The sequence below is a fragment of the Gavia stellata genome, chromosome 23 (assembly GCF_030936135.1).
Source record: "Gavia stellata isolate bGavSte3 chromosome 23, bGavSte3.hap2, whole genome shotgun sequence".
Lineage (NCBI taxonomy): Eukaryota > Metazoa > Chordata > Aves > Gaviiformes > Gaviidae > Gavia > Gavia stellata.
This window is the reverse complement of record NC_082616.1, coordinates 9073965-9099859: the sequence shown is the minus strand read 5'-3', so window position 1 is coordinate 9099859 and position 25895 is coordinate 9073965. Positions and strand designations below refer to the sequence as shown.

Here is a 25895-nt window from a genome sequence, read left to right as displayed (position 1 = left end):
CTCCTTGAAACAAATGTACTCGTATAACCAGTTTAACTAGTAACATAGGCATGATGTCAAGGTGAGGCACCCCTGAGTCTTTCAAATCTACGGTTTTTAATGCCACTTTGAGATACTGAAGTTCCCTAAATTTCACAGTAGTCACAAAACTGTAAGACTTGAGCAAGTGACACGGATTATTTATGCTGTCAAGGGGTATCTTTAGTGTTTTTTAGTTTTAGAAATGAAAATGCTTTAAACGCAAAAAGCTAGTTCCGGTACCTTTGAATTATTGGTAACTGAACAAGCATAGTCTCTGGACTATCAAATGAGTAAAATTTGAGATACTGATTTTTTTGTTTTTCCCTCAAATACTAATATTGGTATTTTTTTTGTTATTTTAAAAAATAAAAAGGGAGGGACTGAACTTCTGGACAGCACAGGTTAATTCAAAAACTGTTGCTGGTTCTCTGACATACCGTCAAGCCCGCATTCATACTGTAATAACTTAATGACATAATAATATAGCAATATTGCAGCATTAGCTTATTCTATGGATTGCTGTGGGACGGTATGAAATGAGAGGTGTTTCCTACTTCAACTGAAACCCGAAGGAAGCTTTCATACTGCCTTAAAGAATTCAGACTTCTCATACTTTTCTAGATCGGTGCAATCCTTTTTCTGAACTTCGTTGTGCTTTTTTGCGTTCTCTGTCCTGATTGTATTACTCCAGAGTTTAGGGTGGGGTTTTTGGAAGAAAACGGTTAATATCCGTGTGGCCATGATTACCTCGGGGATTCCTGCCAAAATACCGAGGAGGAACGGAAGTTACATAGCATGATGCGGTGGGGTTCAGCCAGAGGCGGAAAGAAGAATGGGACTGGGGAGGATTATTGTATCTTGCATGTAGGAAGAGGGGATCTGGGCTGATCCTTAGCAGGCAGGGATGGCTTCCCAAGGGAAGCGATTTTAAAATGTTTGGGAAGGTTTGACGCAGTAGCAGACATGTGGTAGGGAGCAAACCAACAATGGACGGAATAGCAGGACTGGGATTTGCAGAGCAGCTCTGTGGGGTGTGAGAGGAGCCTTGAACGGCTGCGGTGGCTGGGCTGTTCCCTGTAATTAGCTCTAAGTTACAGGTTCTGTTACTGCTTTCATAGTTACAAGTGTGCCAAATACTTAGATCAGCTGGAAACCGGGGAAAAGCTTAAGTTGAGGCTGCCTATCTTTGGTCAGCATCTTTTTCTGGGTACAATGCAGTCTTCACTGCAGCGTTCTAACACAAATTCTCGCTTAATTAATTTGCAGTGCTTATATCGTGAGGCTGTTTCTTACGCGCGTGGTGTAACAGTACCCGCCCGCCCCGCCCCAATCAGTCGGGACCGAGGCGCGGGCGGAGGCCGGGCTGCGTCACCGGCTCGTGACGCCGCGGAGGCGCAGTCTGGCGTCACGGCTACGTCCCGCGGAGGCGGGGAGAGGCGGCCCCGCCTCCCCGCGCGGGGCGGCCGTTGCTAGGCTGCCGGACGCTGGCCGCGAGGCGGGAGGGGGCGCTGCCGCCGCCGCTGCACTGCGACAAGGCGGGGCCGCCGCCGCAACACGGCGCGCGCCGGGGCTCCCACACTGCCCGCGCGGCCGCATTCCCCCCCTCCCCACCCCCCGGCCACCCTATTGGCTGTCGCCGGAGGGAGGGGGCGGGGCCTCATCACCCGCCCGGCGGCGATTGGCGGCTGCCGCCCCCCTCGCGGCGCTCCCAGCCCTGTGCGCTTCCCCTCCCCGGGAGGGTGGGGCCGGGCGGCGCCGGCGTGTGAGGGCGCCCGTCTCCCGCGCTTCGGGCACGGCAGGCGGGGCGGGGGCGGCCCGCGGGTCCCGCCGCGCTGAGGAGCCCCCGGGGCGGCTCTGCCGAGGTCCGCAGCGGGAGTGGCTGCGCCCGGGCTCCGCGCCGCCGCCTCCGCTCCGGCAGGCGCCCGGCGCGCCGCTCGTCTCCTCAGGGAGCGGCGCCGCCGTCCCGCCGCCTGCCCCGGCGGCCGCTGCGCCTCGAGGAGGAGCCGTTGCCCGTCCCGCCGCGCCGCTTTGCCCCGCGCCCGCCGACCCCTCGCCTGGGAGCCCGCCAGGTAACCCCTGCCCTGGCGCAGCCGGGGGAAGCCGGGAGAGCCTCCTGCCCTCCCGGCGCTGGGCTTCCCTTCCTCTCTCCGGCCCCCCCGCGCCTCCCACCGCGGAGGGGTGCCCGAAGCTGCGGGGGCCTCTCCGTCGGGGGCTGCGGAGGTCCCCGCTGCTGAGGGCGGGGCCCAGCAGGGCGGTATTGCCTGAGGAGGCTGGTTGCCCTCGCAGGATCTTGCCCCGAGAACTGGGATCCGTTTTTATTTGTGTATGTGAATACCTTATTTTAATTTTGACTAGTACGTGGGCAAACTGCAGTCAAAGTTGCTGTTGTTTCTCTCCCCCGCCTCATTCTGCACCATCGCTTCGTTGCATGTAGGGGTTCTGCATGAAACCTCATGCCCATCCCACCATCTTTACCTTCCTGCAGGTTATGCACGTGCAAGAGGATAGTAGTTCTTAATTTCTAGATTGATTCTTTGCTTTAAATAAAAAAATCAGTGTTAATTGAGGCAGTGCATTTCCGCAATGTAAACCCACTTCCTGCATAATGGGTTAACTCTTTATTTAAATCACATCAGTTCTATATTAAAGTGTTGGGAATCTTTTGCACCACTTAATTTAGAATACTAAGCATTAATAAAAATTCCTATTGTCACGTATCTTTCTATATTGTGCATATCAAATGAGTTGGTCAGAATTAAACAATCCTGAAACTTTTTTCCTCCGGTTTCCATAGTTGACGAAAGGGTTAACTTGAGCTTTACTTGCAGTAACGAACCGGAGAGAATCTGTAGAAGTTGCCTTCTCTCTCTTAACAATATGATTTATTACAGGCTTTCTGTTGCTCTTCTTACGGAGTGCACAGTTCTTGCATGAGACAGAATCTTGTGTGTGTCTTTAGGAAATCCTGTCAGAAGTATAGTTAAAGGACAGAAAGGCCAATGTTAAATATCATGTATAAAGCCACAAAGAGGAGTCCCGTGCTTTTTCCAGAATAGAAATAAAAAGACTTAACTTCTGTACGCTTGCAATTAAATATGCTCCTTCATTTATCTTTGCAGTAATAAGCATATATAAAACTGTATTTTAATGTACAGACTAAGCGAATAAAAAATACTTGAGAGACAAAGGCTTCATCCTCTCTGAATGTGTCATTACGTTTTAGAGTATCTGTCATCCCTTCATGGTCGGGTTGCTTCATGTTCCACAGTGCTGATGTGTACATAAACTTGTTACCAGCAAAGCAGTCAAACCACGCTGTATTTTTGCCTTTAAATTGTAGACTCTAATTATTTCAAAATAGCTGCTTTGCTGTCTTTCTTTGATTCCCAGTATAATCATATCATACAACTAGTCCTTAAAATGGTGATTTATGCAATATTGATATTGCTAGTAATTCTGTTTTCATTAAGCATATTTTGTGGCTCAAGACCAGAGGATTCTAATACTCCATCATTTGCTTATCTCAGTCAAACATATTTAAATCAGCTGCTACACGCGTACAAGGTAGCACAAGAAGTCAGCTTCATATTTTATAACCACTCAGGTTTGCCACTGGTGCTGACCTGTTCTGGCCCGGTTATTTCTTTTCATAACAGCAGATACGGTGGATGCTCGGTGGCTTAAATATAATTGATACTGACATCTGTCTGTGCGCTGACGGCGAGAAGTCTCCACCATAGAATTACCACAGTGACACCACTTGATAGTATGTCAGGATAAGGGCTAAGGACTCAGTGACTGCAGGGACTGGTCTGCCTTTACCTCGCAGCTGCGTCTACCTTAGTTGGAAAGTTTGGGCTCATATTGTCTGTGAAGGACCTTTGTCCTTTAAAACCGGCTATTTGGCATGCTTTGCAATAGATTTCATTTAGATAGAATTGCTAAAATGGTAAGACTTTTTCTATTGGACCTCTGTGTTGTGTTTGTGGCTTTTTTTTTTTTAAATCTCATTAATATATGAAACCTAAGAAATATTTTGGTGGGTTCTAGATTTTTTCATTCTGATGGTTTCATTCAGCTGCTCTTTTGGGAGGATGAAAGCTTACAGTTACCTGCTGTTGTGATTTCTGTTTCTATCACAAAACAAACAAAGTGCTGGAATAGCTTCTAGAGTCTGAAACAAAATCAGTGCTCTTTTGTATATTTTAAGCATCTTTTCTTTTAGAAAGAGGGTGATGCAAAAGAAACTTCTATGTGTAGTATACTTTTAGTAACAAGTGATCCATTAAATCTGCTACCATCTAAGTGTATTTTCTCTGAAACTCTCAATAATCCTTGCTTTGTAAGTCGTAATTCTGTATGTGACTTTCAAGTTCCGTTATTTATGTGATCTGTTTAAGGTACTTCAGAAAAGGTCCGAAGGCCTTTCCAAATGAGTCCTTACTAAGCTCTTTGGCTGTGCGTTACTTGAATGTGAAAGCCTTGATTAATGCCTGCAGTTTTCTCCCAGCATATGCTAAAATAGTACTTTGAACTTTTACTGTGTTCCCTGGTGCTATACATAAAACTCATTTGGAAAAAGGAAAAAAACCCTAAATATAACACTTTTTTCAAATTAGGAGAACTGCATTTTTTTAAGGTGTTCACTGTTGTCCTTACATGCTTTGTTCTGGTGTTCAACTGAAGCTGAAGGAACAAGGTTTTTTTTTCCCTGGTAATCCCAGCTAATCAGGAGTTATGAGTGCCTTAGGACAACTCAAAAGTCAGGTCCTCAGGGGGAGAGCTGAAAGACATCCAGGTGTTGTGTTTCCTGGCTCCAAAGTGTTATTGATTGCCCTTAGCCGGGTGCCCTGGGTTGGCTCCTATATAATGGAAGTCAGGTGTGCAAAACAAATAGGCAGAGCATGAGGAGGCCGAAGTTGAGCAGTAGAAAGTTTGGGGGAACAGACAGATGTATATGAAAGTAAGTAAATTTAAATTCAAATGTCCCTCTGTTGCTTAGGCTGTTTATTCTGTGAATGTGGGAGGCCTTTTTTTGCATTGGAGGGATCTGTGGTGTGAATCCCTTCTGGAATTGGACAACTCAAATGAGTGGTAGGTAGTGCCTGCTGCTGTTGAGTTGGTTTTGGTATGCTTTGCACATCTGCTTTTCCCCACCCCCCCCCAGGGTTTTGAGGATACAGGTATGAATACATAAATTTTGTTAAATAAAGCATTAGTACTTGACTGTAACGCTGTGGTAAACATTTCCCATAGTAACTTACAGAGTGCTGCAGTTAATGTAGATCAAACTTTAGCAAACCGTGCAGTGAGACTTGCTAATAACATTTTCTCTTCTAGGCTTAAGCAGCCAAAGATGAGTCGTGGATTTTCAGAAAACAATAACTTTCCCTATGACAACAATCAAATGGTTTTGGATATGATCCTGTGTTCCCTAATTGGTGTTCCTCAGCCTATCAACTGGGACAGCGTGGCCAGGCTAGTTCCAGGATATACATCTAAAGAGGTGACTTTACTAATCAAAGAATTTGTATAGTTTAAGCAGTACTTTATGAAGAACAAAACATCTTTGGGGGAGGGAGGGAAGTTGAAGTTAAGGGATTTTTTTTTTTCCCCTGAAGTAATTTATACCTAAAGAATCACAAATGTTAAATGAGCAGTAGATCGAAAAAAAAAAATTTGTTTCTACAAAACCTGAACATTGAACTTAGGAAGTACATTCTGCATTTTATTTCATTAGAACTGATATCGAATAAGAACAAAAATTACTGGAAAGTGAAAATTTAAATAAAAAAAGTAGTTGTGCTAACATATTTCAGATTACGTAGCAAAGATTTTCATGGAAAGGATGGCAGTACCCGCTAACCTCATGTAGATTGTAGTATACTTACTAGCAAACCTGGTAACTTTCTGTGCTTGTCATTACAATTCTAAGGAAGTATGAGTCACAGATCTCCATTAGGTAGTTGAGAGTGCAGCTGTCTCTTGCTTGGTCCTACAAGATGTGGATTTTTCTTTCTTTGGTTGGAATAGAGTTGGAAGAACCTAGTACCTCCGTATACTTAATCTTTCTGGATTGCTGAATTTCCTGGTGAAATGCTTGCTATTTTTTTAATAATAACTTTGAATTTTTCAGTTCTGAGGGGAAGTAAGCTAAGAGAGGAAAATGTCTTTTGCCCTTGTGATTCAGCAAAGCTGCAAAAAAACAAGCCAGCTGTCTTTATTTTCTTGCAAACTTAATCAAATGTGTCAGCTCACATTTATAGCATTGCTATTGGGCATCACTGTAACCTTGTATTCAGAGCATTAAAAGTGAATGATGGGGAGTAGAAGCTTATGTGGACTGTTACTGCCTTTCAAGGGCTTGGCAAAGCACTTGGGGCGGGTCTCCACTGTTTACCTTTCAATTTGGAGATAGTACCATGCACATTAAGCAACTAAAATAATTGTAAAATTATCAGTGAACTCTCTCCTCATATTAGTTAAGATAATATTATTGATTAGTACGTGTCTGATTACTCTGTTTTTAAAGAATGAAGTGTCTCAAATATGTGGAGTCCCTATTTAAGGCAATTAAGTAAATGCATACCTGTGCTTTTATGTATCTGTTGTATATAGTAGACTGCGATTGTTACAAATCTGAGACACTATTAATATCAGAAGGATGCCACTGTGCGAACCTCTCCCAAAAGGGCAGGTGGCATGCAGCAATGTCAATCCAAAATAAATAAATAAAAACAGCTGCTTGAATGGAGCCTGACGAGCTGTGTCACAGGAAGATCACCTGTAGAATTAAGTAGGTTTACTTGTATGTGTAAATTACCTGTACGTAGGATTCTGCTGAGCCAAACCCATAATTGTCATTGTATCAGTACAAATTTAGAAAGTGGAAAGACTTTCTAGTTCATCAAAACAAGGAATGGAAAGTTAATAGAACTGCAGTGGGAATCACCAGTCTCTTTTGGCCAAATCAGAATGAAAGTCATAAAGTAAAAGAATAATAATTATGAACCAATTACTATAGCTACTTTTAATAATACTTGACAATGCTTATGGTAAAAGAACTAGTTGCAAAATGAGAATTTAAACTCTCCCCATAACTTTCCCTTTTGAAGATCGGGCTTAAAATCACAGGGTTTAAGGAAATAAAGGCTGAAACAGGTTTTATCTTATTTTTTTCTCTTTCTGTTAGAGTGTTTAATTGTGGTAAATCTTACTTATTTTACTGTATATTTATGTACTTTCCTGATACCACTAACTAAATAGGAAGCATTAGAAGTTTAATATTAGTAACTGTTCACATGCAAAAGATATGAAATACAATATCCGTCTCAAATTACAGTTATTAAAAATGTACTGAAAGCTACTGCTTCATTGTCCTATCATTTAATCTTGTGACAGTGTGCAAAAAGGTTTGATGAACTAAAAAGCAGTGGAAGTTCACCCGTTGACAACCAGTATAATCCCCTGATGGCCGCTGGTGGGAGTCCTGTGGAAACTTTAGCTACGTACATCAAATCCTCCTTGCTCGATACACAGACAGAGTTTCAGGAGCCTGCTATTGGGCAGGATTCTATTACTATAACTGGTATGTTTTTAGTCATTCTGAAATATATTGGCTTTGATTATAATCAGTATGTGCATGCTTTTCTGTCCTGAGCGGTAAGTCCACCCAGGAATACTAGTTGTTCATCTTTGAAAAAGAAAGATAAGTATAAATATAATGGATACATGAAGTCACTTCCAGTTAGTTTAGATTAAGAATCGATGTTTGTTTGGGTATTTTTAACAGCTTGTCCTTCCAAAAGGCATAAATCCTTATGCTGAATCCTCTGTTTAGGATTTTTGGTGGGGAGAGGAATTATTCTCCTGTTTTGTATCCCCAGTGTTGTACTGTTAAACCTACGGCCGTTTGCAATCACATTAAGCTGTGTTATTAAAATAACTAGAAAGGTTTGTGTAGAAAAGCTGCAGAAAGCTGAGAAGGTGATCCCTTGAGGTCAGACCCTTCTCTCCCATCTAAAAGCCCTGTGTTTGCCGTGCTGCTCGGTGGCAAGGTGGCTACACAGGAATTGGAGCATAGTGTAGCTACTTTTTGATGCAAGACAGTCTTGCAATGACATGTAATCTGTCTTAGTCAATTATGTGTCCCAGTAATAATTTGGCAGAAGAGGACTGGTCCTAATAGTTGTATTTAAATCACAGCACAATTAAATATTTTTAACATCTCCTTAAGTACTTCTCCTGTAAGAAGTTGTAATTAACTGTGTGATAGTTGTTCTCTGTTTTTCATTGTGGACTGAGATGTTTTCAGCACCTTGTAGGACTTGGTAAATGTGTTGCATGAGAAATTTGCTTCAGTAATGAATAAACAATTTTTGTGTTAAAAATTAAGACGACAGTGAAGTGTTTAAACAAAATGTTCTCTGTTATGACTTCCTTCACAGTGCCACAGCTTTCTGGTCACTGTACTCTTTGCAGAAGAGAAACAGTTGTTTGACCTTTCCTGGAGAATGAAAAAAATGTTTTTAATAACTCTAATCAAGAGGTGATATTTGAAAATTGTATATGGAGTATCTAGACTGAAAATGCTTCCAATCAGCTTCCAATTATGGACTTGTTACATGTGTGATGTGGAATAAATGCTTCTTGCACCCACAGGTGGCTACTTATAAGATTAGTAGCTTCCCAGTAGGCATTTAACAAGCTAACTCTGCTTATAGAACTCTTTAGACAATTAGTGCATGTTTTCTTTTTAACAATGTAATACATGTAGTAAGTATTAATGTAGTTAAGTACCCTAATGTTTCCTACTACAAGATCCTAGCCTGAGATTTTTCTGTTTTCTTTGCGGCTTTGGATAAAACATTTTCCCTGTTTATATGTAATTTGTTGATATGAAATTAGGATAATTAATTTTTTTCTCACAGGCTTGAGTGAACTCACCTTTGTAATATTTGTGAGGTACTTGTATATTTCAGAGTCGGGGATTTGAGAAAAGCCTATTTGTAAATGGTTTTTGTTTAATTAATTACTTCCTAGTGGATTTTTTCACATCTGCTTATTGTTAGGATCAAGAATTTTGGGCCTGTTTGGATTTGTTTGTAGACACGAATAACAGCACAAAAAAACCCCAATCAGACCAAATTAATTTTGAGCTGGATTCCGGTTTTGGCCAAGTTATAAAAGCTCATTTATTGCTTGCTAATTCTAAGGCAAACTGCTGTTAAGTCCCTCTGAATGCTTATTATGGCAGTAAACAAGCATATAGGATAAACTTTTACCCAAAGTATTTATTACTAACTGTCAGAAGTCAAGCAATCTATAAGCTTTGGGGGGAAGGAAAAAAAAAAGATAGGAAGAAATGTATGGTGAAGTTCAGACATCCCCGTTAATTATTTGGCTGTGTTGCATATTCTTGTCAGCATTATTTCCTTTTCTTTAATAAATAACTTCACTGTGTTCAAAATAGACTTCTTAATATTTGTAGACAGAACTATTCCATGTCATTTTTTTCCACAGGCCCTTCCTTTAAAATACTCACCTTACCTTGCATTTAAAATCAAGCACTCCCGCCGTGGATGTTTTAACGCTAGCACGGGTCATCTGCCTGCAGTGCAGTGGCTGCCTGAAGGCTGTGGCTGACCCAGCCCCTTCCAAGGTTTTGCTAGGGTCTGTCTGGTAAATCTTCCCCTTTTATTAACTGTGTTCCCTCTATTATGGCCTGACTAAGGCTTAACTGTGCAAGGCCTGAGGCTATATCTTTGGAGAAAGTTTTGTTTCTTCTGCCTCTGGTGTAAGAACTTTGCTTTCCTGAAGGCATAACTGCTGTGTTCTGAACTGTATGGAGCTTCCAAATAATCTTCGGTGTCAGTCTGGTATAGTTATTTAGCCATAAGATGAAGAGGTCTATCTTAGTCTTCTTCAGAAGAGTACAGCCTTTTACATTACATGAGAGGGGGAAGATGCTTCTGGAACTGTTTTTCCTAGAAATTGGGGAGTAGGGAGTAATCATGGAAAATCACGACCTTACGAGTTTTCATCAGTGGAAGACAGATGTGTGCCCTTCCATTGTTTAAAAAAGACAATGGTCTTTCTGACTTGTAAGCAAGGTTAGTGAAGCTTCAGATTGTGGCGATCCATTCATCACAGTCGGAAGTGTTATTCAGCGTTGGAAAGCTGGGGTTGTCTTAACTCTTGAACCAGAACACGCTGGATTTGGTGGCTATACCTCCTGGACTTCACTAGGTTTTGTGTCCAGGTTCCACTGCTTGTAGTGCATTTGTGAAGATAACTTTTTTGAACTAAAGCACAGCTGTCCTTTATTCCTGGAATAAGCTACATGATGTAGTTCTAGGACCAGATGAATTTGATGGTCTGCTTTCTTTGAGCATTGTTTTAGACCATCTGCTGCTTTAAGCCATGTGTTTGAGAAACTTAGCAAAACACGTCTTAAGAACTTCTGTGCTTTGTTATATCCTGGCAGCAAAGCTTCCTGAAAACGGAAGTTTTGATGTGACAGTCTTAAGACCCACATCGCACAAAGCAGGCAAGGAGAGCTAAAGGAATGGATTGCATTCCCAGAAGGAAATGCTGAAGCCTCTACATGAATCTTACTACTCTATATTGAGAACAGGACCAATCTGGGTTTGCAGCCAAGTGTCTGGGCAACCCAGCAATGCTGCTGATCTGAGTTTCCAGTGCATGGCATTCAGAGCAGGAATTTGGATTATCTAGTAGCCCTTATGGTAGCACAGATTTGTTGCTAGTTGTGTAACATTGCTCCACCGTGGGAGCTGTACTTTAGTTGTGTTTCCAAGATGCTGAAGAGCAAAAGGTCAGGTATTTTTCTTCTAATACAGCCTTTTTTCCTTACATTGAAGGAAGGCCCAGCACAACCTCCACAAGGAGTTGTTCTTCAGAATCTGAGAAAGGTCCTGTGCAAAAAGGTGGAGAAAGCACTGATGAAAGCCAGGGGTAAGAAGATCGTTGTATGTTTGTTATCTAGGAGACTACAGAACTGACAGAAAGATGTCTAAATAGCTCATGTTTTTCTACTATAACAAAGAAAACAGCTGGGAACATCCTAATAAATGCTGTAAGAAATTTTGAAACCTTGTATTGCTATGGAAATACTAGGAGTTGGTTTGAGAATTTCTTATGTGCAATAGGAATAGCTTGCTTATGAATCTGTCCATAGTGTTCCTTTGAGACATTGATCACTGCTGTGGTGAGAATGGGAAACATAACCTGATTTTTAAAAAGGAATGAAGCAAGACTGATGCTCAATCACATTTTGAAAAAAGAAAATGGTCTGTGAACATAGATTTGTCCTATGTAAAACCGGGAAAAGGAAGCCGTAAATGAAAAGTGCAAATGAAAAATTTTGCTACGAATTTAAAGCTAGCTATGACCTTTTCTTAAGAAATAGTCACAGAATCACTAAGGTTGGAAAAGACCTTTAAAATCATCAAGTCCAACCATCAACCAACTAACACCACCATGCCCATTAAACCATCTCCCACAATGCCTCGTCCACATGTTCCTTGAACACCTCCAGGGATGGTGACTCCACCACTTCCCTGGGCAGTTTATTCCAGTGTCTCACCACTCTCTCAGGAAAGAATTTTTTCCTAATATCGAGTCTAAACCTCTCCTGGCGCAACTTGAGGCCATTTCCTCTTGTCCTGTCACGCGTCACTTGGGAGAAGAGGCCATTTTAATATACAATAAGATGATTCTAATTTCCACAGATGGAAATAGCTTTTCTATGCTGTGACTGTGCTTGGTGCCTCAGTAAGTTAGGCATATGTATCTGCCTATTTTTTCAAGAAAATAAAAAGGGGAGAACAAAAAAGTTCTTTATGTAATTCATGTAGGATCCCCTAACAAACTGGAGACAAAATTGGGGACTGGAGCTAGAAGTTTTCTTTTTTCAGTCCCTTAACTAAACTATTAAATTGTACTGAGTATATGTCAGGATATGCATTTGTGTTCTTCACTTGACAATGCTATCTGACAATAGTTTCTATTAAATTGCAGTTATTAACTATTAATACAAACTATTGTTTTCCTTCTGTTAATAAAAACCTGTCAGTGCCATCAGTGTTGCGATGTGTGATCCAGATTTGGAGATGAGATATTTGTTGATTTATTTTGGTGTTCTAATTGGCATATGGTCCTAATTTGGTTTGTGGCTTGTTTTCTTTTTGAGGCCAAATATGGTGATCCATGTGTGTGACGAAGCTAAAAACCTCAAAGAAGATTTTGTTTGTCCTCGAGACCTTTTGATTTCGGAAATGAAATACTTTGCTGAATATCTGTCAGTGGATGCCCAGCGCTGGGAGGAGGTGGACATTTCAGTGCACTGTGATGTTCACATCTTTGACTGGTTGATGAGATATGTTAAAAGGAACACTAAAGATTCTGAAGCTAATGAAATGCCTACCTTAGGTAAAAGGAAGTGTGTAGATCATTTGTTGTAGGTTCATTATGTTCTGTACTCATGGAAGAGTAATGTTTTTGGTACAGTTCAGCCCCAGTCTCTTTGTTTCTGACTGTTGCACTGAAGCTTGTCATTTGTTAGAAAAGTGTTGCGACAGAGATCCTCTGGCCGTTGTAACGGATGTCTCTGATTTGTCAGCACTGACAGTTTTGAGGAAACATCCTGATAGTTGAAGCAGTGAAAAAAGTTTAATATATTTTGGGTCTGGTGTTTTTAATTAAGATTCTTCAGACCTCTTCTGAACAAGAACAGAGTGGTAGTTTTAAAATACTGATGATTGTTGGGTTTTGTTTTGTTTCCCCTCTGCTCCCCATCAGTACAATTGCAATATTTTCTAAAATTTCAATGCAGTCTGGTACAATGGTAGAAGAATTTTTGCCTTTATGAATTTGAGGCAAGTTTTTAATCTTTTAATGAGCCTTTGCTTCCATTTTTTTTAAACTATAAACAAACCAAGAGAATAGAGTTATAACTTGCAATGCAAAGGTTATGTTAAGCAAAATCTCAGCTGGGTATGATGGCTACAGATGGAAGTTAATCTTGTTGTGTAATTAGTCATTGTATCCGTATGAAGCTACTTTTTCCGGTTTTTATAAATCATAGTTTGTTTTAGCTGTAGTCTCGTCACCTACATGATAAACCAAAACTTTGTTTCTTAAAACAGAAAATGCTCTACATATTGGAAGATGGAGTGACAGGTTGATTGGTAAAATAATACTTAAAACAGATACTAAATATGCAGAGGGAGGGATGTGATATGAAATTATCAAAAGAATTAATGTAAAAAACCCCTTTTTTGTTGCCTTTTAGAACCATCAAATGTCATATCGATTCTTATTTCTTCTGAGTTTTTGAAGATGGATTCATTAGTAAGTATTAAGAAAGAAAGATTCTCTGCCATAAAGGCATAGTTAATTACCAGGTGTCTAACAGCTTGTTTGTTATGCTTTCACTGTTACATAAACAGATGATGCAATGAGAACACTTTGAGATTTTTACCACCTTTCTTATTCAGTGCAGTAATCCAATATTTGGAGAATCTCAATGCAAACAGAGTAAGTTATTTCTAAATGTGATAGTGGGAGCTTAGATTTGCCTTCTGATGACTGATCTAGAGTAACATCAGTATCTGACTTCTGATAGGTTTTATCAAAAAAGATTGTTAAATCAATTAATACCTTTGTTTTATATGCTTCAGTTCTGTATAAGTAATATCTACTGACTTGTTTGTTAAAATGTTTGTCAAAAGTTCTGTCATTGGGGTGACCCACACTTAAACAGCTATGTTTACTCTGTATTTAAGTTGAGATCCAGGCAATACTATGTATAATGTGTACTGTGGTTCTCTTTTTACAAGCAATTGGAAAGTACCACTTGTGGAAGATGAAACATTTGTGGAGTTGTTTTCTGGTCTGTAGAAACCTTTTGGAGGAGAACACAAACTAACTCAGTCACGTTAATTCGGAATCTCCTTTAGACAAATCTGAGACTTGATTTTTATTTTTAAGTTGAACTGAAATAGTTTTCCAAAACACCACACTTTAAAAAGTAAAAATCTTGAAGCAATTAGTACATCTTTTGAGAGAGCTTTGTCTAGAATTCCTTAACATTATTTTCAATTTTTCTATTTTTCCTAGGTAGAAAAATGCATTCATTATTGTCACAAAAATATGAATGCCATTGTAGCCACGCCATGTAACATGAATTGTATCAATGCTAATCTTGTCACGCACATTGCTGATCTCTTCACACACAATGAAGTGGAAGAGTTGAAGGACAAAAGGGACAAATTTAAGAGGTAACTTTTTGCCCTGTAGTATGCTACTGAAGTGCTGTTGGGCTTCTGGATCATTTTTCAGAACAGCTAAGACACTGTGGGGTTTAAAATGATATATATACAATTTATATTCTCATACAATATATCTTTAACACAGAATGTCATGAAGTGACTTCAGAATTTTATATTAAAATTATGAGCAAAAGAAAAGAGCTTTTTACAGGAAACGAGCAAAAGGAAAGGCCGCACTAGGGGTGTGATATGGACAAATTATTCATGAATTCTCACATGGGAGCCAGGATTAGGGTAAGGAGGAACCTTTTATGCGATGACATGCTCCTAATTCATAGAGAATGGTTTGGCTTCAGCATCTTGTGAACTCTGATGTTTGGACATAGAATTTAGGATGGCTGGAAGGCTGAATAGTTGTGATGGAATACTATTTCATAAATAAGGACTCCAACTTAGTCACTATCAAGGTAAGAGCCAATTATTGGAGGGCAGACTGACAGAAAATCAAGGTGAAAGTAAGAAAGTATTTTAATCACTAGAGAAGGAGATGTTACAACTTTTAGAATTAAAGTTAAGTGTAATTTCACAGAAGTATTCATTAATAAAAGGTCTTTTAGTCAAGGTAGAAGCTGGCAGTTTACATTGCCAAACAAAGAACGTAATAGAGGAAAAAAAATTAAGGGATCTCTTTCCTCACATCTGTGTAAAAATTGAGAGGAGCAGGTTATCCAGTTATCCAAACAGATTATTTTAAAGGAAAATCACATTAAAAGCTAGGTTCTGAAAGAAATATGGTGACTTTGCATATCATCAGAGTATCATTGTTAGTCTCACCATACAGAAAACAATCTTCAGTTTTTTCTAATGGGTAGGCTGTGTTGCTGTCATTAATAGTAAACTTTTCTGCAAGAAGATTGAGAGACTGTTTGATCCAGAGTACCTAAATCCAGATTCTCGAGGAAATGCAGCAACATTATACAGGTATGGTCTTTTTTTATTATTACTACAGTTGCAAGACCAGTCCCTATGTTTCAAAGTCATGCTCTTACTCCAGTACTTACTTTCTTTTTTTTTCTTTTTTAATCTAGGTGTTGTTTATGTAAAAAGCTGCTAACTAAAGAAACTGAAAGAAGAATTCCTTGTGTACCAGGAAAAATCAACATAGATCGACATGGGAATATTGTCTATGTTCATATAAGGTAGTGAATAAATATATATAAAAAAATATTTCTTCTATATATGATTTTGGGTGATTTTAAAAAATACTACATATTTAGGAATTATCAGATACTCACGTTACAAAATGAAGTCATAGATATGTGAAGAGCAGTGTGAAACATCTCAACTTCTTATATACCTAGCAAAAAAAAAAAACGATTATGATGATGTACTTCTGAAACTCCTTCAGCAGTGCTGCTGCTGAATGGAAATGGAAAAACTACAGCCACGATTACTGGGAGGGCTATTTTGGGTTGTACTGCCTTAAATAAAAAAAACCACTCAGATAATTCTTCCATCAAAGGGTTTTAAGATACATGTAGTCGATGACAAATTAAATTAAAGGCTGCATTTCTACAAGGTTTGTTATGGAATGATAAATCCACATCTGCCAGCAAAGAAATGCTAAAGATTATTTTCTAGACTGACTTTACACTGTCAGATCCCATACTCAGCCTGCTTAAAGACTACTATAAATAAACTTTGCCAGTTGTTTTTTCTGTTCTGAAGTATTTTTCAGAGGAGCTTCCAGGACCTGTTTTGTATGTATGCCTTATTCATTTGGCACAAATGTTTAATTCAGTTCTGTCTGTTTGATCCATGTTTGTGAACAGCTGTATTCTCTTCTTAATGAAGATCAGTGTGGTCAGCTGCAGTTCCCTCCCTCCCCACATGCCACCTTTAAGGAAGATAGTGGGAAATTAGTAACAGGAAGCCTTTCTCATCAGATCTATTTTGTTCAGAACAACCAAAACACAGTTCAGTGTCAGCTCCCAAGGTAACATGTATTTAGTGTTACCCCCTGTCAGTAATTCCAAGGTGTGGATCAAGTTCTGTCTAACATTCTAAATGGAAGCGAATCTTGCCGCCCTGTCCTGACCTATTAAGATCATTAGTGATTAGCCACGTAAAATTCATTAATTGTATTACTTCACTTAAGCTGGCTGAATGTAGCTGCTGTGCAATTCCTAGCATATAAATGTACAGGGTTTTAAAGTTACTCAGAGGATTATTTAGGTTCTAATTATTTGCCTTGTGGTACTTCTACACAGAATCCGTTTACCATTCCTTAGGTGAAGTGACGCTGGTTGCTAATGAATTCAGGCTTAGGAGCTATTACAAGCCTGTCTTTCCTGACTTAAAAATAGGTTTATATTTATTGGTCCTCTAGTGGTGCCTAGAACTAACTTCCTGTTGGAAGTACTGCTCGCTTAGTCTAGGTTAGACGTGTATATATAATAAAAAATGGTTCAAGCCAGGGCTTAAAATTGTGGGAAAATAGTAATCTGCTCTTTCTGAAGATAGCATGCACCAGTGCAGGTTGCGTATTCTCCTTTGAATTCTGAAGAGGCGTGTGTCATTTTGTCACTAGGAAGGAGCAAAGTCTGTATTTTTAAGACCAGAAGTCTCAGATTAATCAAAAAGACATCATCTTATATTTTCAAACTTTTAATTCTTAACTGAGTAATTGCTGTTGTGTTGCAGATACATAGATACATGTTATATTGGCTTTTAAAATAAAATAGAATGGCAGTACTTCTGTTGCACAACATATTACTTTAAAGACAGAAAACTGCAATATGACTGAACTTGTTTGCATGTGCATATTTTGATTTCTTCTAGTCTGTGTATTGGGTTTTCCTCCGTTTTATGGTTCTCCTGATTTCCAGAAGGCTTGATATTTATCTGAGCTTACAAATTTGCAGTATATGGAGCTTGAGATGAAGCGAGCTGTAATTCTTTGTTGTTAGTAAGTTTAGGATGTTGTGAAAGAATATAGGCTCTTCTGTCATGGTCTGAATTCAATAATGATTGTCCCATGTTGTATCCTTCCTGTTCTAAACTCTTCTGTAGGCTTTTCACCAGTGGAACGTGTGGTGTTCTGCTCCTTCTCCACCTCACCTTTCTGGTGGCAGGATCAAAACAGAGTTATGACTCTGTCTGCAACCTGACCTTTTGCTTTTTCAGAGACAAAACCTGGGAAGTCCACGAGTACTTAATTGGCCTTCATGAGGAACTGAAATCCTGGCGTGATGTTTATTGGCGTCTTTGGGGGACTGTCAATTGGTTGATCTGCTCAAGATGTAACCAAGTTAGTATATTTTCACTTTTTTTTTTTGTCTGTAGATGGCTTGTTGTGGGTGAGTTTTGGGGGGTGAGGCAGGGATTAAAGCAGTTTGGAAAATATATGACAATAAAGCTTGTTATATGTTCTTTATAGTGCAAAATTTTGACGACCATAAGTAATCTCACCTCTCATGATCTCTCTTTTTACTCTAATGTAGTCTTTCCTGTGTACCGAATTCTCCCATTGCCAGTACCATTCGCAGCCGGTTCTTTACCCAGGTGTAGCAAGTGCTCTGGGCTCGACTGGGACAGGAGTATATCCCTGTTGTAACCAAAAAGTACTTCGATTTGATCCTACGACCCTCCCAAAGGTACTTCAATACTAGCTCACTTTTAGAAGAGCATAACACGTGGGGGGGGCCGTGACAGGGTGTTGTGAAAAAAGATCTTTTCCAAAAATAAGGATTGTAAATTGTTGCAGTGTCCTAAGGCAGGCAAGGACCTTGCGACACAAAAGTTCAAAAGCTGAAGTTTTGTTATTGTACTTCCTGAAATCAATTCTTCCCATTAACTCAAGTATTTGATCTTCGGTGTATATGTATTGCAGGGCTGCAAAGTGAGGGATCACGTCGTTGATTTACGTTCAGGAAGTGAAGATGGGGATGCTTTGCCATCTCAGACTACTAAAATATTGAATGATCTGCTTCATCATAGAGATGTTATTGTTGTTCCTTTCACTAAGGATGAGAATAGGTAAGAACATTGTATTGTGTTGCTGAAATAACTTAGCCTTCAACATGTAACATGTGCATGTTACGTTTGATTTCTCTCCCATTTTAAAATGGGTGACATAGGCCTTTTTAAAGGTAACTTATTGTTTAGTTGGAAATTGGGAAGAGAAGAACAAGTACTTTTTCCTTTTATATTTCAAGCAGACATTTAGTCATTCAACCCCCATAAGCATTCACTCCTATTTTTGGATTTTAATGGATTGTTATCAAAATCTTATGTGGCCAGCTTGGAGGTCTGTATTCTCTTGGTACATGATGAGTAAAGAGAGACCGATTCTAAAGTTATGAAATAGAAAAAATTATTTTCGTTTCACATCTTTTCTCTTTAAGTGATTCTGGTATTGGGCTCTGTGATGAAAAAGGCATTGAATGTGATGTGCTTGTAGAACCAAATACGCCTTGGGGTCCCAAAACTGGAGAAATCAATGCTGTGAGTGACTGCTAATGTCTTTCCCCCTTCTTTCTGATAATGAAGATTCTTACAAGGGTACTTTGAAGAATTCGTTAGACAACTTTTATTAAAAACAAAAGCCATATGATGTTGGAGGAAGAAGTGCGCTGCTGAGCATTGCAGGGTAGCATAGATACAAAATACCTGGTTGGTGAAAAGGGAAAACTTTTACCATGTCTGCCAGAAATATTTCTGTATATCAGAAGCAATTCCCCATATGTCTGTGCTTTCCATCTCATTCTTAAACTGATGATATTTAAGGATCCAGGATGCATGTACGTTACTATATATATGTAAGGTCAACAGAGATAGTTTATAAGCCAAGTTTAAGGAGATGGTTTACAATACTACCTCTGGTGTAAAGAGAGCTTTCATGTAAAGATAAGTTTTTGAAGTTCTGCACCCATTGTGGAACTTCTGGTAACTCAATGATCCTGATGGTAGCGTGATGCTGCTGATTCTGTGAGAATTTCAGAGTATCAGAAGCTCTGCTGCAGCAAATGCGGGAGGCTATTAAATTTAAACTCCGTAACAATCTGGTACATAACTGCCCCCCCCATCCTGCACTGCTTTTTTAATTAAAATCAGCGGTAAATGTTTGTAGTGCTAAGGTTAGTCAAATTAAAACATGATTATGAATTCACTGCATTTAATCAATTAGTAGGTCACAACCTGTTTGCACGCTTAGTCATACCACCAAAATTTCTAGTTAGATGAGAGTAGGCCTTCTAGGAGTTACCAGTGTAGATTGCTGTGCTATGGCATACCACTCCTGTTTTTAGAATTCCACTCGATTTTTTTCTTCTAATTATTTGTTCTTTAACTTACATGCCTTTCTCTTTTTGTGACTACAGTTTCTTTCTCTGAAGAACTGGACTTTACAGCTGGTTAGTAAAATATTTTGTTCATAATTTTAAATATTTGCTCTTCCGTACTAGCAGATATCTAGCTTTGATTTTTGTCTGATTTTCTAATTAATTTGGAGGAAAATGTGTTTTCTTACTTCTGCTTTAATTTGGAGGTTGCAGTATAGCAACAATTTTTACAAGAAAGTATGAAGTACTACTTTGGCTTCAATAAACATTAAAAATTTTAAACAATAGACCAGCGATGCACGCCATCAGTTCTTAAGAGTTCATTAGGCTGACAGAAATGTAAATCATCAAAATCATAGTTTGTCTCTTAAGAAGCATCTCAGACAAGCCTTCAATCTTCTTTATGCTGCGGCTTCATTGCAAAAAGCTTTTATCAGGGTTGAGGACCTAGTCAAACGCAGAGGATGGGGAATCGTTCTTGCAGCAGCATAGGATGTCTCATGATTTATGTTTTGGATTTGGGTTTTTTTATGTAAATGCTAGAAAGCAGCAATTTATTTCTGACACTCTTGATGATTTGTGTTGGACTCTGATGCTTCTAGTGTCCTGTAATAACACAGTTCCTGTTGCAAACTTTTTGAACTCGCAGTCCATTTTGGGCTTCACAGTTTCTCGTGGATTACTAGGCATGCATTATCACTTAGTTTAAAAAATTGTATGTATATATTCAAGGAATATAAATATCACATTCCTCAATATTTTTATTATGCTGTGCTGATCAGTTAGGAACTCTTCACTGTGACCCTTAGTCATCGTGACCCCATCTATTGCAATATTGGAGCCAGTGGTTCATGATGATGTATGAGAGATGGAAGGAAAAAAAAATTTTTACGTACTAGGGCGAGTTCACAAAAAACCCCAACCAGATATTCCAGACCGACTTGGAATAAGTTATTAATGCAGTTAGCCCTGGTGCACAGAGTCTGTATGTACTTGTAGTGCACTGCAATATGCGTCCTTTGTTGTATTTAATTACTGAGTATCTCAGCAATTTCAGGCAGTTTGCAAGATGCAGCAAGCCTCAGTAGAGCTGTAAGTAAACTTGTAGTTTCCCGTGTTCTGTGATTATGTGGCTAGCTCAGATATTTGCTACCGTAACATAACTTTTCTTACTAATTAGGAAAATAATATAGCCAGCAATACATTAGATACTAAATACCAAATTATACAATAATATAGGTTGGAAGGGATCTCTGGTGGTCATCCTATATATTTCCTCCCACTCTCAAAGCAGGGACACCTTCAAAGTTAGATTCAAAGTTGTATCACTTTGCTGAGGTTCATATTCAGTCAAATCTCTGAAGATGTAGATAGTACAGTCTCTCTGGGCATCTCTTACAATGTTTGACTGCTTGGAAGAAACATAAATATATTTACCAAAACATTCTAAGCAAAGATTTGAAATTACTTTCTCAATAGTTGAGAATCATGTTCTCAGACCTAACTGTGCGCACAGATACGTCGCTAAGATATGGAGCTAGATTTGAAGATAACTCCTTCAAGACAGGTTAAATGTATCACTTAATAGGAATCAAGCATGACTAATAATCTGTGGCACTCTCCTCCTGTTGACTAGAAACAGCAGTCATTGTTATCTGAAGAAGAGGAGTATACCACTGGCTCAGAGGTCACTGAGGATGAAGTGGGGGATGAAGAAGAAGTATGCAGGAAACCAGGTACAACAAGTCTCTACAGTCATCCTCCCTGGAATTTAGAGATAGGGATTCAAGGCAGCAGAATTCTTCTGTAAGCAAATTTTAAACATTAGGCATTTTTAAAATAAAAAATAACATTACTTGAATTTTGGATATCTAGTTTTTCTGTGTTTAGATATTAATTGACCCACTGCTCAGTGCCATCAAAAATCACTGGCAAACAAGGAAAGCTGCAACTATTCATGTCTGAGATGTCCTCAAAGTTGATCAAGGGTGTATTTTGCAGGAAAGACTATCAAATTATTTTTATGAAGTTTCTTGTAGGCAAACATTGGAAGAAAAAACAGTAGCTACAAGACTATATTTTTTGCCTTTTTTTTTTTTCCCCCACAATTTTTCTGGTTACATAGTGAAATGACTAGTGAACACAGCTAGAATTGTGTCTGCATAGAAGATAAGCTCTATATGATCTAAAAGGATTTTTGTTCTTTTTTTTTTTTAAATACGACAAGGAGTTTAGGAACATGGAAAGCCAAAAAGCAGCTTCTGCTTTCCACCCTAGTAATAAGCCATTTGAACAGAGTCAGTTCTTTGTTCTTTTTGCTTGATTCAAAGGGATTGGAGTGCTCCAGTACACTTAAAAAATAAATAAATAAAAGGAAAGAAAACTTTTGTAGTTTGACGTTAAACTTGTTTGGTCTGATATCACTCAGAGCTTGTTGATTGAATTAATATGGTCAAAGATGTAGCTTGTATGTGCACTTGCTTTTACTGTTACAACCGAAAAGTTATGCAGTTATGTGCAAACACTCTGCATTTTAAATATGTACTTGAGTTCCTGCACACTTCTCATAGAAGAGTGTTTATGAGTAATCTGCGTGTATTAGCATGCCTGCAACACTAACAAAGGGAAAACAGCCTATTCATTTACTCTGTTTGTAAAGGAATAGAGGGAGAAAATTCTTTTAGCTGTGTAGTTGAGAAATTCCAAGTATCTGTGATGGTATGAGTAGATATTTCTTCAATTAGCAGGGAGAAAGGAGAAATTAAAGAAATCCTACCGGCACGCAAAGAAAGTGGTTTCTTCACCTAGTGGTCAGAAAAAGGAGAAGGCATCTGAGAAGGTAAAATCAGAGCTATGAAACCAGCCTCTCTGGTTGGGTTGAATAATGAGGAATTCTCTTAAGTTTTGGACTTGATCTTAGAACAATACTTAATGCGTTTCTCTTTCTTTGATAGTCAAGTTCCCGAGATGCATCTCCATTCATGTAAGTAATTTTCAAAGTCCTTGAGAACATATTACAGTATATCCCTTTTTGTGAACTGTTACTGGTAACACTGTGTGCATCTTTTCTTTTCTAACCAGTGTGAGTATGCAGCAGAACAAATGGGATGCCTCCAGGTCGCTAAGATTCAACCAAGATGCTCAAAGAGAAGATGGTCTGTTCTTGCATGAGTTTAGCTTTCATAAAGTTAATATTATGCAAAAAAAATTATTCTTTCATATAAGAAACGGCTAATTTTCTTAAAATATAGCTACTTAGAAACCTTTAGGTTGAATTTAATCTCAGATATAGCAATGGGCTTTGGGGTATTTTTTTAATAGTTGCTCCTCATTTGGAAGAGAACAGATTTGAACTAGGCTAATCATTAGTAATCAGCTGTATCCAAACCACACAGCAATCTCCGACTCTTCCAAACTGTACAAAAATATTCATTCAGCTAGGAACTCCTTCTGAAAATGTTACTTCAGGATTTGATTGGCATTTACTAGCAATCTCATCTATTCTACAGGAGGAAAAATGTTTATGGCAGGAAAATGGAAAGAAAATCCACCATGTAAAACTATAGATTGTAGTCTTGCATACAGATTGAAAAATAAATGGGCAGCATTGGGCCTACTGACTGGGAAAATATTGGAAAGTAGTTCCAAGTTTGCAGGAGAAAAAGGAAAAATCCTTTGGAAGTGTATGTTAGTGTGGTTTGTGTTCTTTATTTGGAATGTCAGCACATAACCTACAGAGATTATAGTTGTGTCATCTGGTGACTCTATAAGTATGCGAGTAATTTTTCCTGCATGTCTGTGCCATTTGTTGTCTGTGCAGACAGAAGTGAATGTTTATGTGTTTTATCTCTTTTGCAGTCTTTCTGACTAAAAATATTCAGAATTATATTTGTTCCGCCTTTTTATCCTCTCCTGAGATTCACATGCATTTTTGCTGTTTTGAAAAGCTCTGCCTCAAAACCATTCCCTTAGATCTTGATCTCAGTGTAATGCCTCAGTCTGATTCTGGTATCTGCCAAGAATACTGCTGAAGCCACATTATGCATCAGGATCTAGGATCTTGGTTGTTCGAGATTTTTATATGAGCTGAAAAGAAAGCTAATTTTACAAATAGAATATCACTAAAGTGTGCGTCTAATTCTTCTCCCTTTGTATTCAGTAGCAAGGAAAACATCTGTCCTAAATATGTTTTCTTATTTCTGGCAGATCAGAGAAGAATGTCTGAGATTACAGGGCACTTAATAAAAATGAGACTGGGAGACCTTGATCGAGTCAAGTCAAAAGACAGCAAAGAAGTAAGATTTGTCCTGTCTCAATGTAGTGTTTACAGAATTGAAGTAAGCCTTGGTAATAAATATGTAACACAAGTGAAAATACCATCTATTCAATAATTAAGCTTAAGAACTGAATTTCATCAATCTTCATTTTGTTCCAAGCATGATTTTTTGGTGAAAATAGTTTAAAATAATATTTAAAGTTCAATGCCTTTAAAAACTGGGCATGGAAAATAGAATGGGTTTAAAAGGTTTCAGTACTGGCTTGTGCTAATGAAACCAAGTATGCCATAGGTTCTGCTGAATATTAGTTTTTTTTTATGAAAAGTCACTGATTAAATTGGAATAATGTCAAAATGTTTGGGGTTTTTTTTGGATTCCAGTATGCAGGAGGCATTTACTCTAGACTTGAAGCTCAGATAAAGGCCTCAGCACAGGTCAGTGCACGACAAAGCAATGCTGAGAAGAATGCCAGGTAAGATTTTAAAATAAAAGGGAAAAGCAGAACATGGATTTCAGGTGGGGGGCGTTTAAAGAAAAATGTGCCTCATTTCATACACTTTGTTTTGAATCAGCATCCCTTCCAGCAGGTTAACCATATATGTGAAAGCTTCCTTTGTCAAATTAAACTACACCTAAGAGAATGAAACAATTGTATCCGTGCTGGAAGAACTGCTTTATAGCTCCTATGTTGGGAGGTTGACTGCTGCTCCACTATAATGTTTTGCAAAATTATGGGTAACTGGAAAAGTGTTAGCAAAGATTCTTTAGCCTATTCTTTGGCCTCCTCCCAAAAGCAAAACACAAACCCTCCCCCACCAAAAACCTACATTATGCATATTGGTGTTCTACGCCTTAAATGGATAAAATAGAAATGAACTTAGAAGCTGGCACACCGTGTGCAGTTGCAGAGCCTAGAACTGGTTATAATTTGGCCAGCAGGTGAGTCTCTTGAGCTGAAGCTTATAATGGAGTTGCTGACAAACTTTTAAGGGATGGGCTGGAAGCTTCAAATACAATGTCAGAGGAATTTCTCACAGGTCTTATTTCTGTCAAAAAAACGCATATGACTTTCTTTCTGTAGAATTAGTGATTTCAAAAGAAGATATTTGAGATCACGGTTCTTTCAGCTGTGTACGTTGTGTGAATTTGTAGTTTGTGTGTACAGGTACCCTGGCAGAAACACAACTTTCTCAATAATAGATTTTGAGTGAGGTTTTTTTTTTTTTCCTCTTCTCCTCTCAGAAGACACTTTAACATGAAAGTAATTTCAAACAAATACTGTACTAGAGAGCTGACTGGACAATAATTCAAAATTCTAGCAGTAATAATATGTACTTATGTTTCTTATATGTTCTTCATGCAGGTCAAAATCCCGTTTTGGTCAAGGCCGTCCAACATAAGGACTCAAAAAAATTTTAGCCAGAATACATTACTGCTTCCTGAAACTGTACTGCAGTCTGATGTACGGAGAATGCGCACCTCTGAAAGCTTTCCAGTGACTTATTTATTACTTTAAGCCTTGTAAATTATTTTGTGCGATAAATTAATGCAAATCCAATAAGGTCTGTACTTATTTTAATTGTAAATATACTATTTCTTAAATTTAAACTTAATTGCTTTTTTAGGCTATTGTGTTAAGTTGCATAGAAAATATTTTATAAATCTACAAAGTTAAATTATTAGACTAACTTTATTTATGGGGGAAGACAAATATGCCTTTTAGTATGCTAGAAATACTAAAAGGGAAAAAGCAAGACTACTGAATTCTGAGTACAGTCAGCAGCATTAACACAAGTCGCCTACAGTATTTATATTGTGTAGCATTTGGTGGTACATTTTAGATCAGCCCTCTGGGGATTTGCATTTAAAGTCTGTGACAATACCTGTGACTTAGACTAGTTTAAACAAAATTTTAATGCAGTTCTGAGGCTTCCTTCTGTATATCGCACAACTCCCATTTG

The 25895-nt window shown here is 38.6% G+C and overlaps 1 protein-coding gene across 1 annotated transcript; it reads left to right on the top strand.

Annotated features, from left to right (window-relative positions):
* The first annotated feature begins 2069 nt into the window (after positions 1-2069).
* SANBR (SANT and BTB domain regulator of CSR) lies at positions 2070-25445 on the top strand. The gene is made up of 21 exons (XM_059828572.1): positions 2070-2090; positions 5362-5527; positions 7423-7609; positions 10905-10998; positions 12236-12474; positions 13337-13395; positions 14164-14324; positions 15210-15296; positions 15404-15514; positions 17502-17625; positions 17819-17971; positions 18208-18353; positions 18722-18821; positions 19697-19729; positions 21294-21393; positions 22405-22496; positions 22612-22640; positions 22739-22812; positions 23864-23952; positions 24315-24406; positions 25298-25445. Exons 2-21 carry the CDS (start codon positions 5378-5380, stop codon positions 25332-25334), a joined length of 2157 nt encoding a protein of 718 aa, XP_059684555.1. The 5' UTR covers positions 2070-2090; positions 5362-5377; the 3' UTR covers positions 25335-25445.
* The last annotated feature ends 450 nt before the right edge of the window (positions 25446-25895 follow it).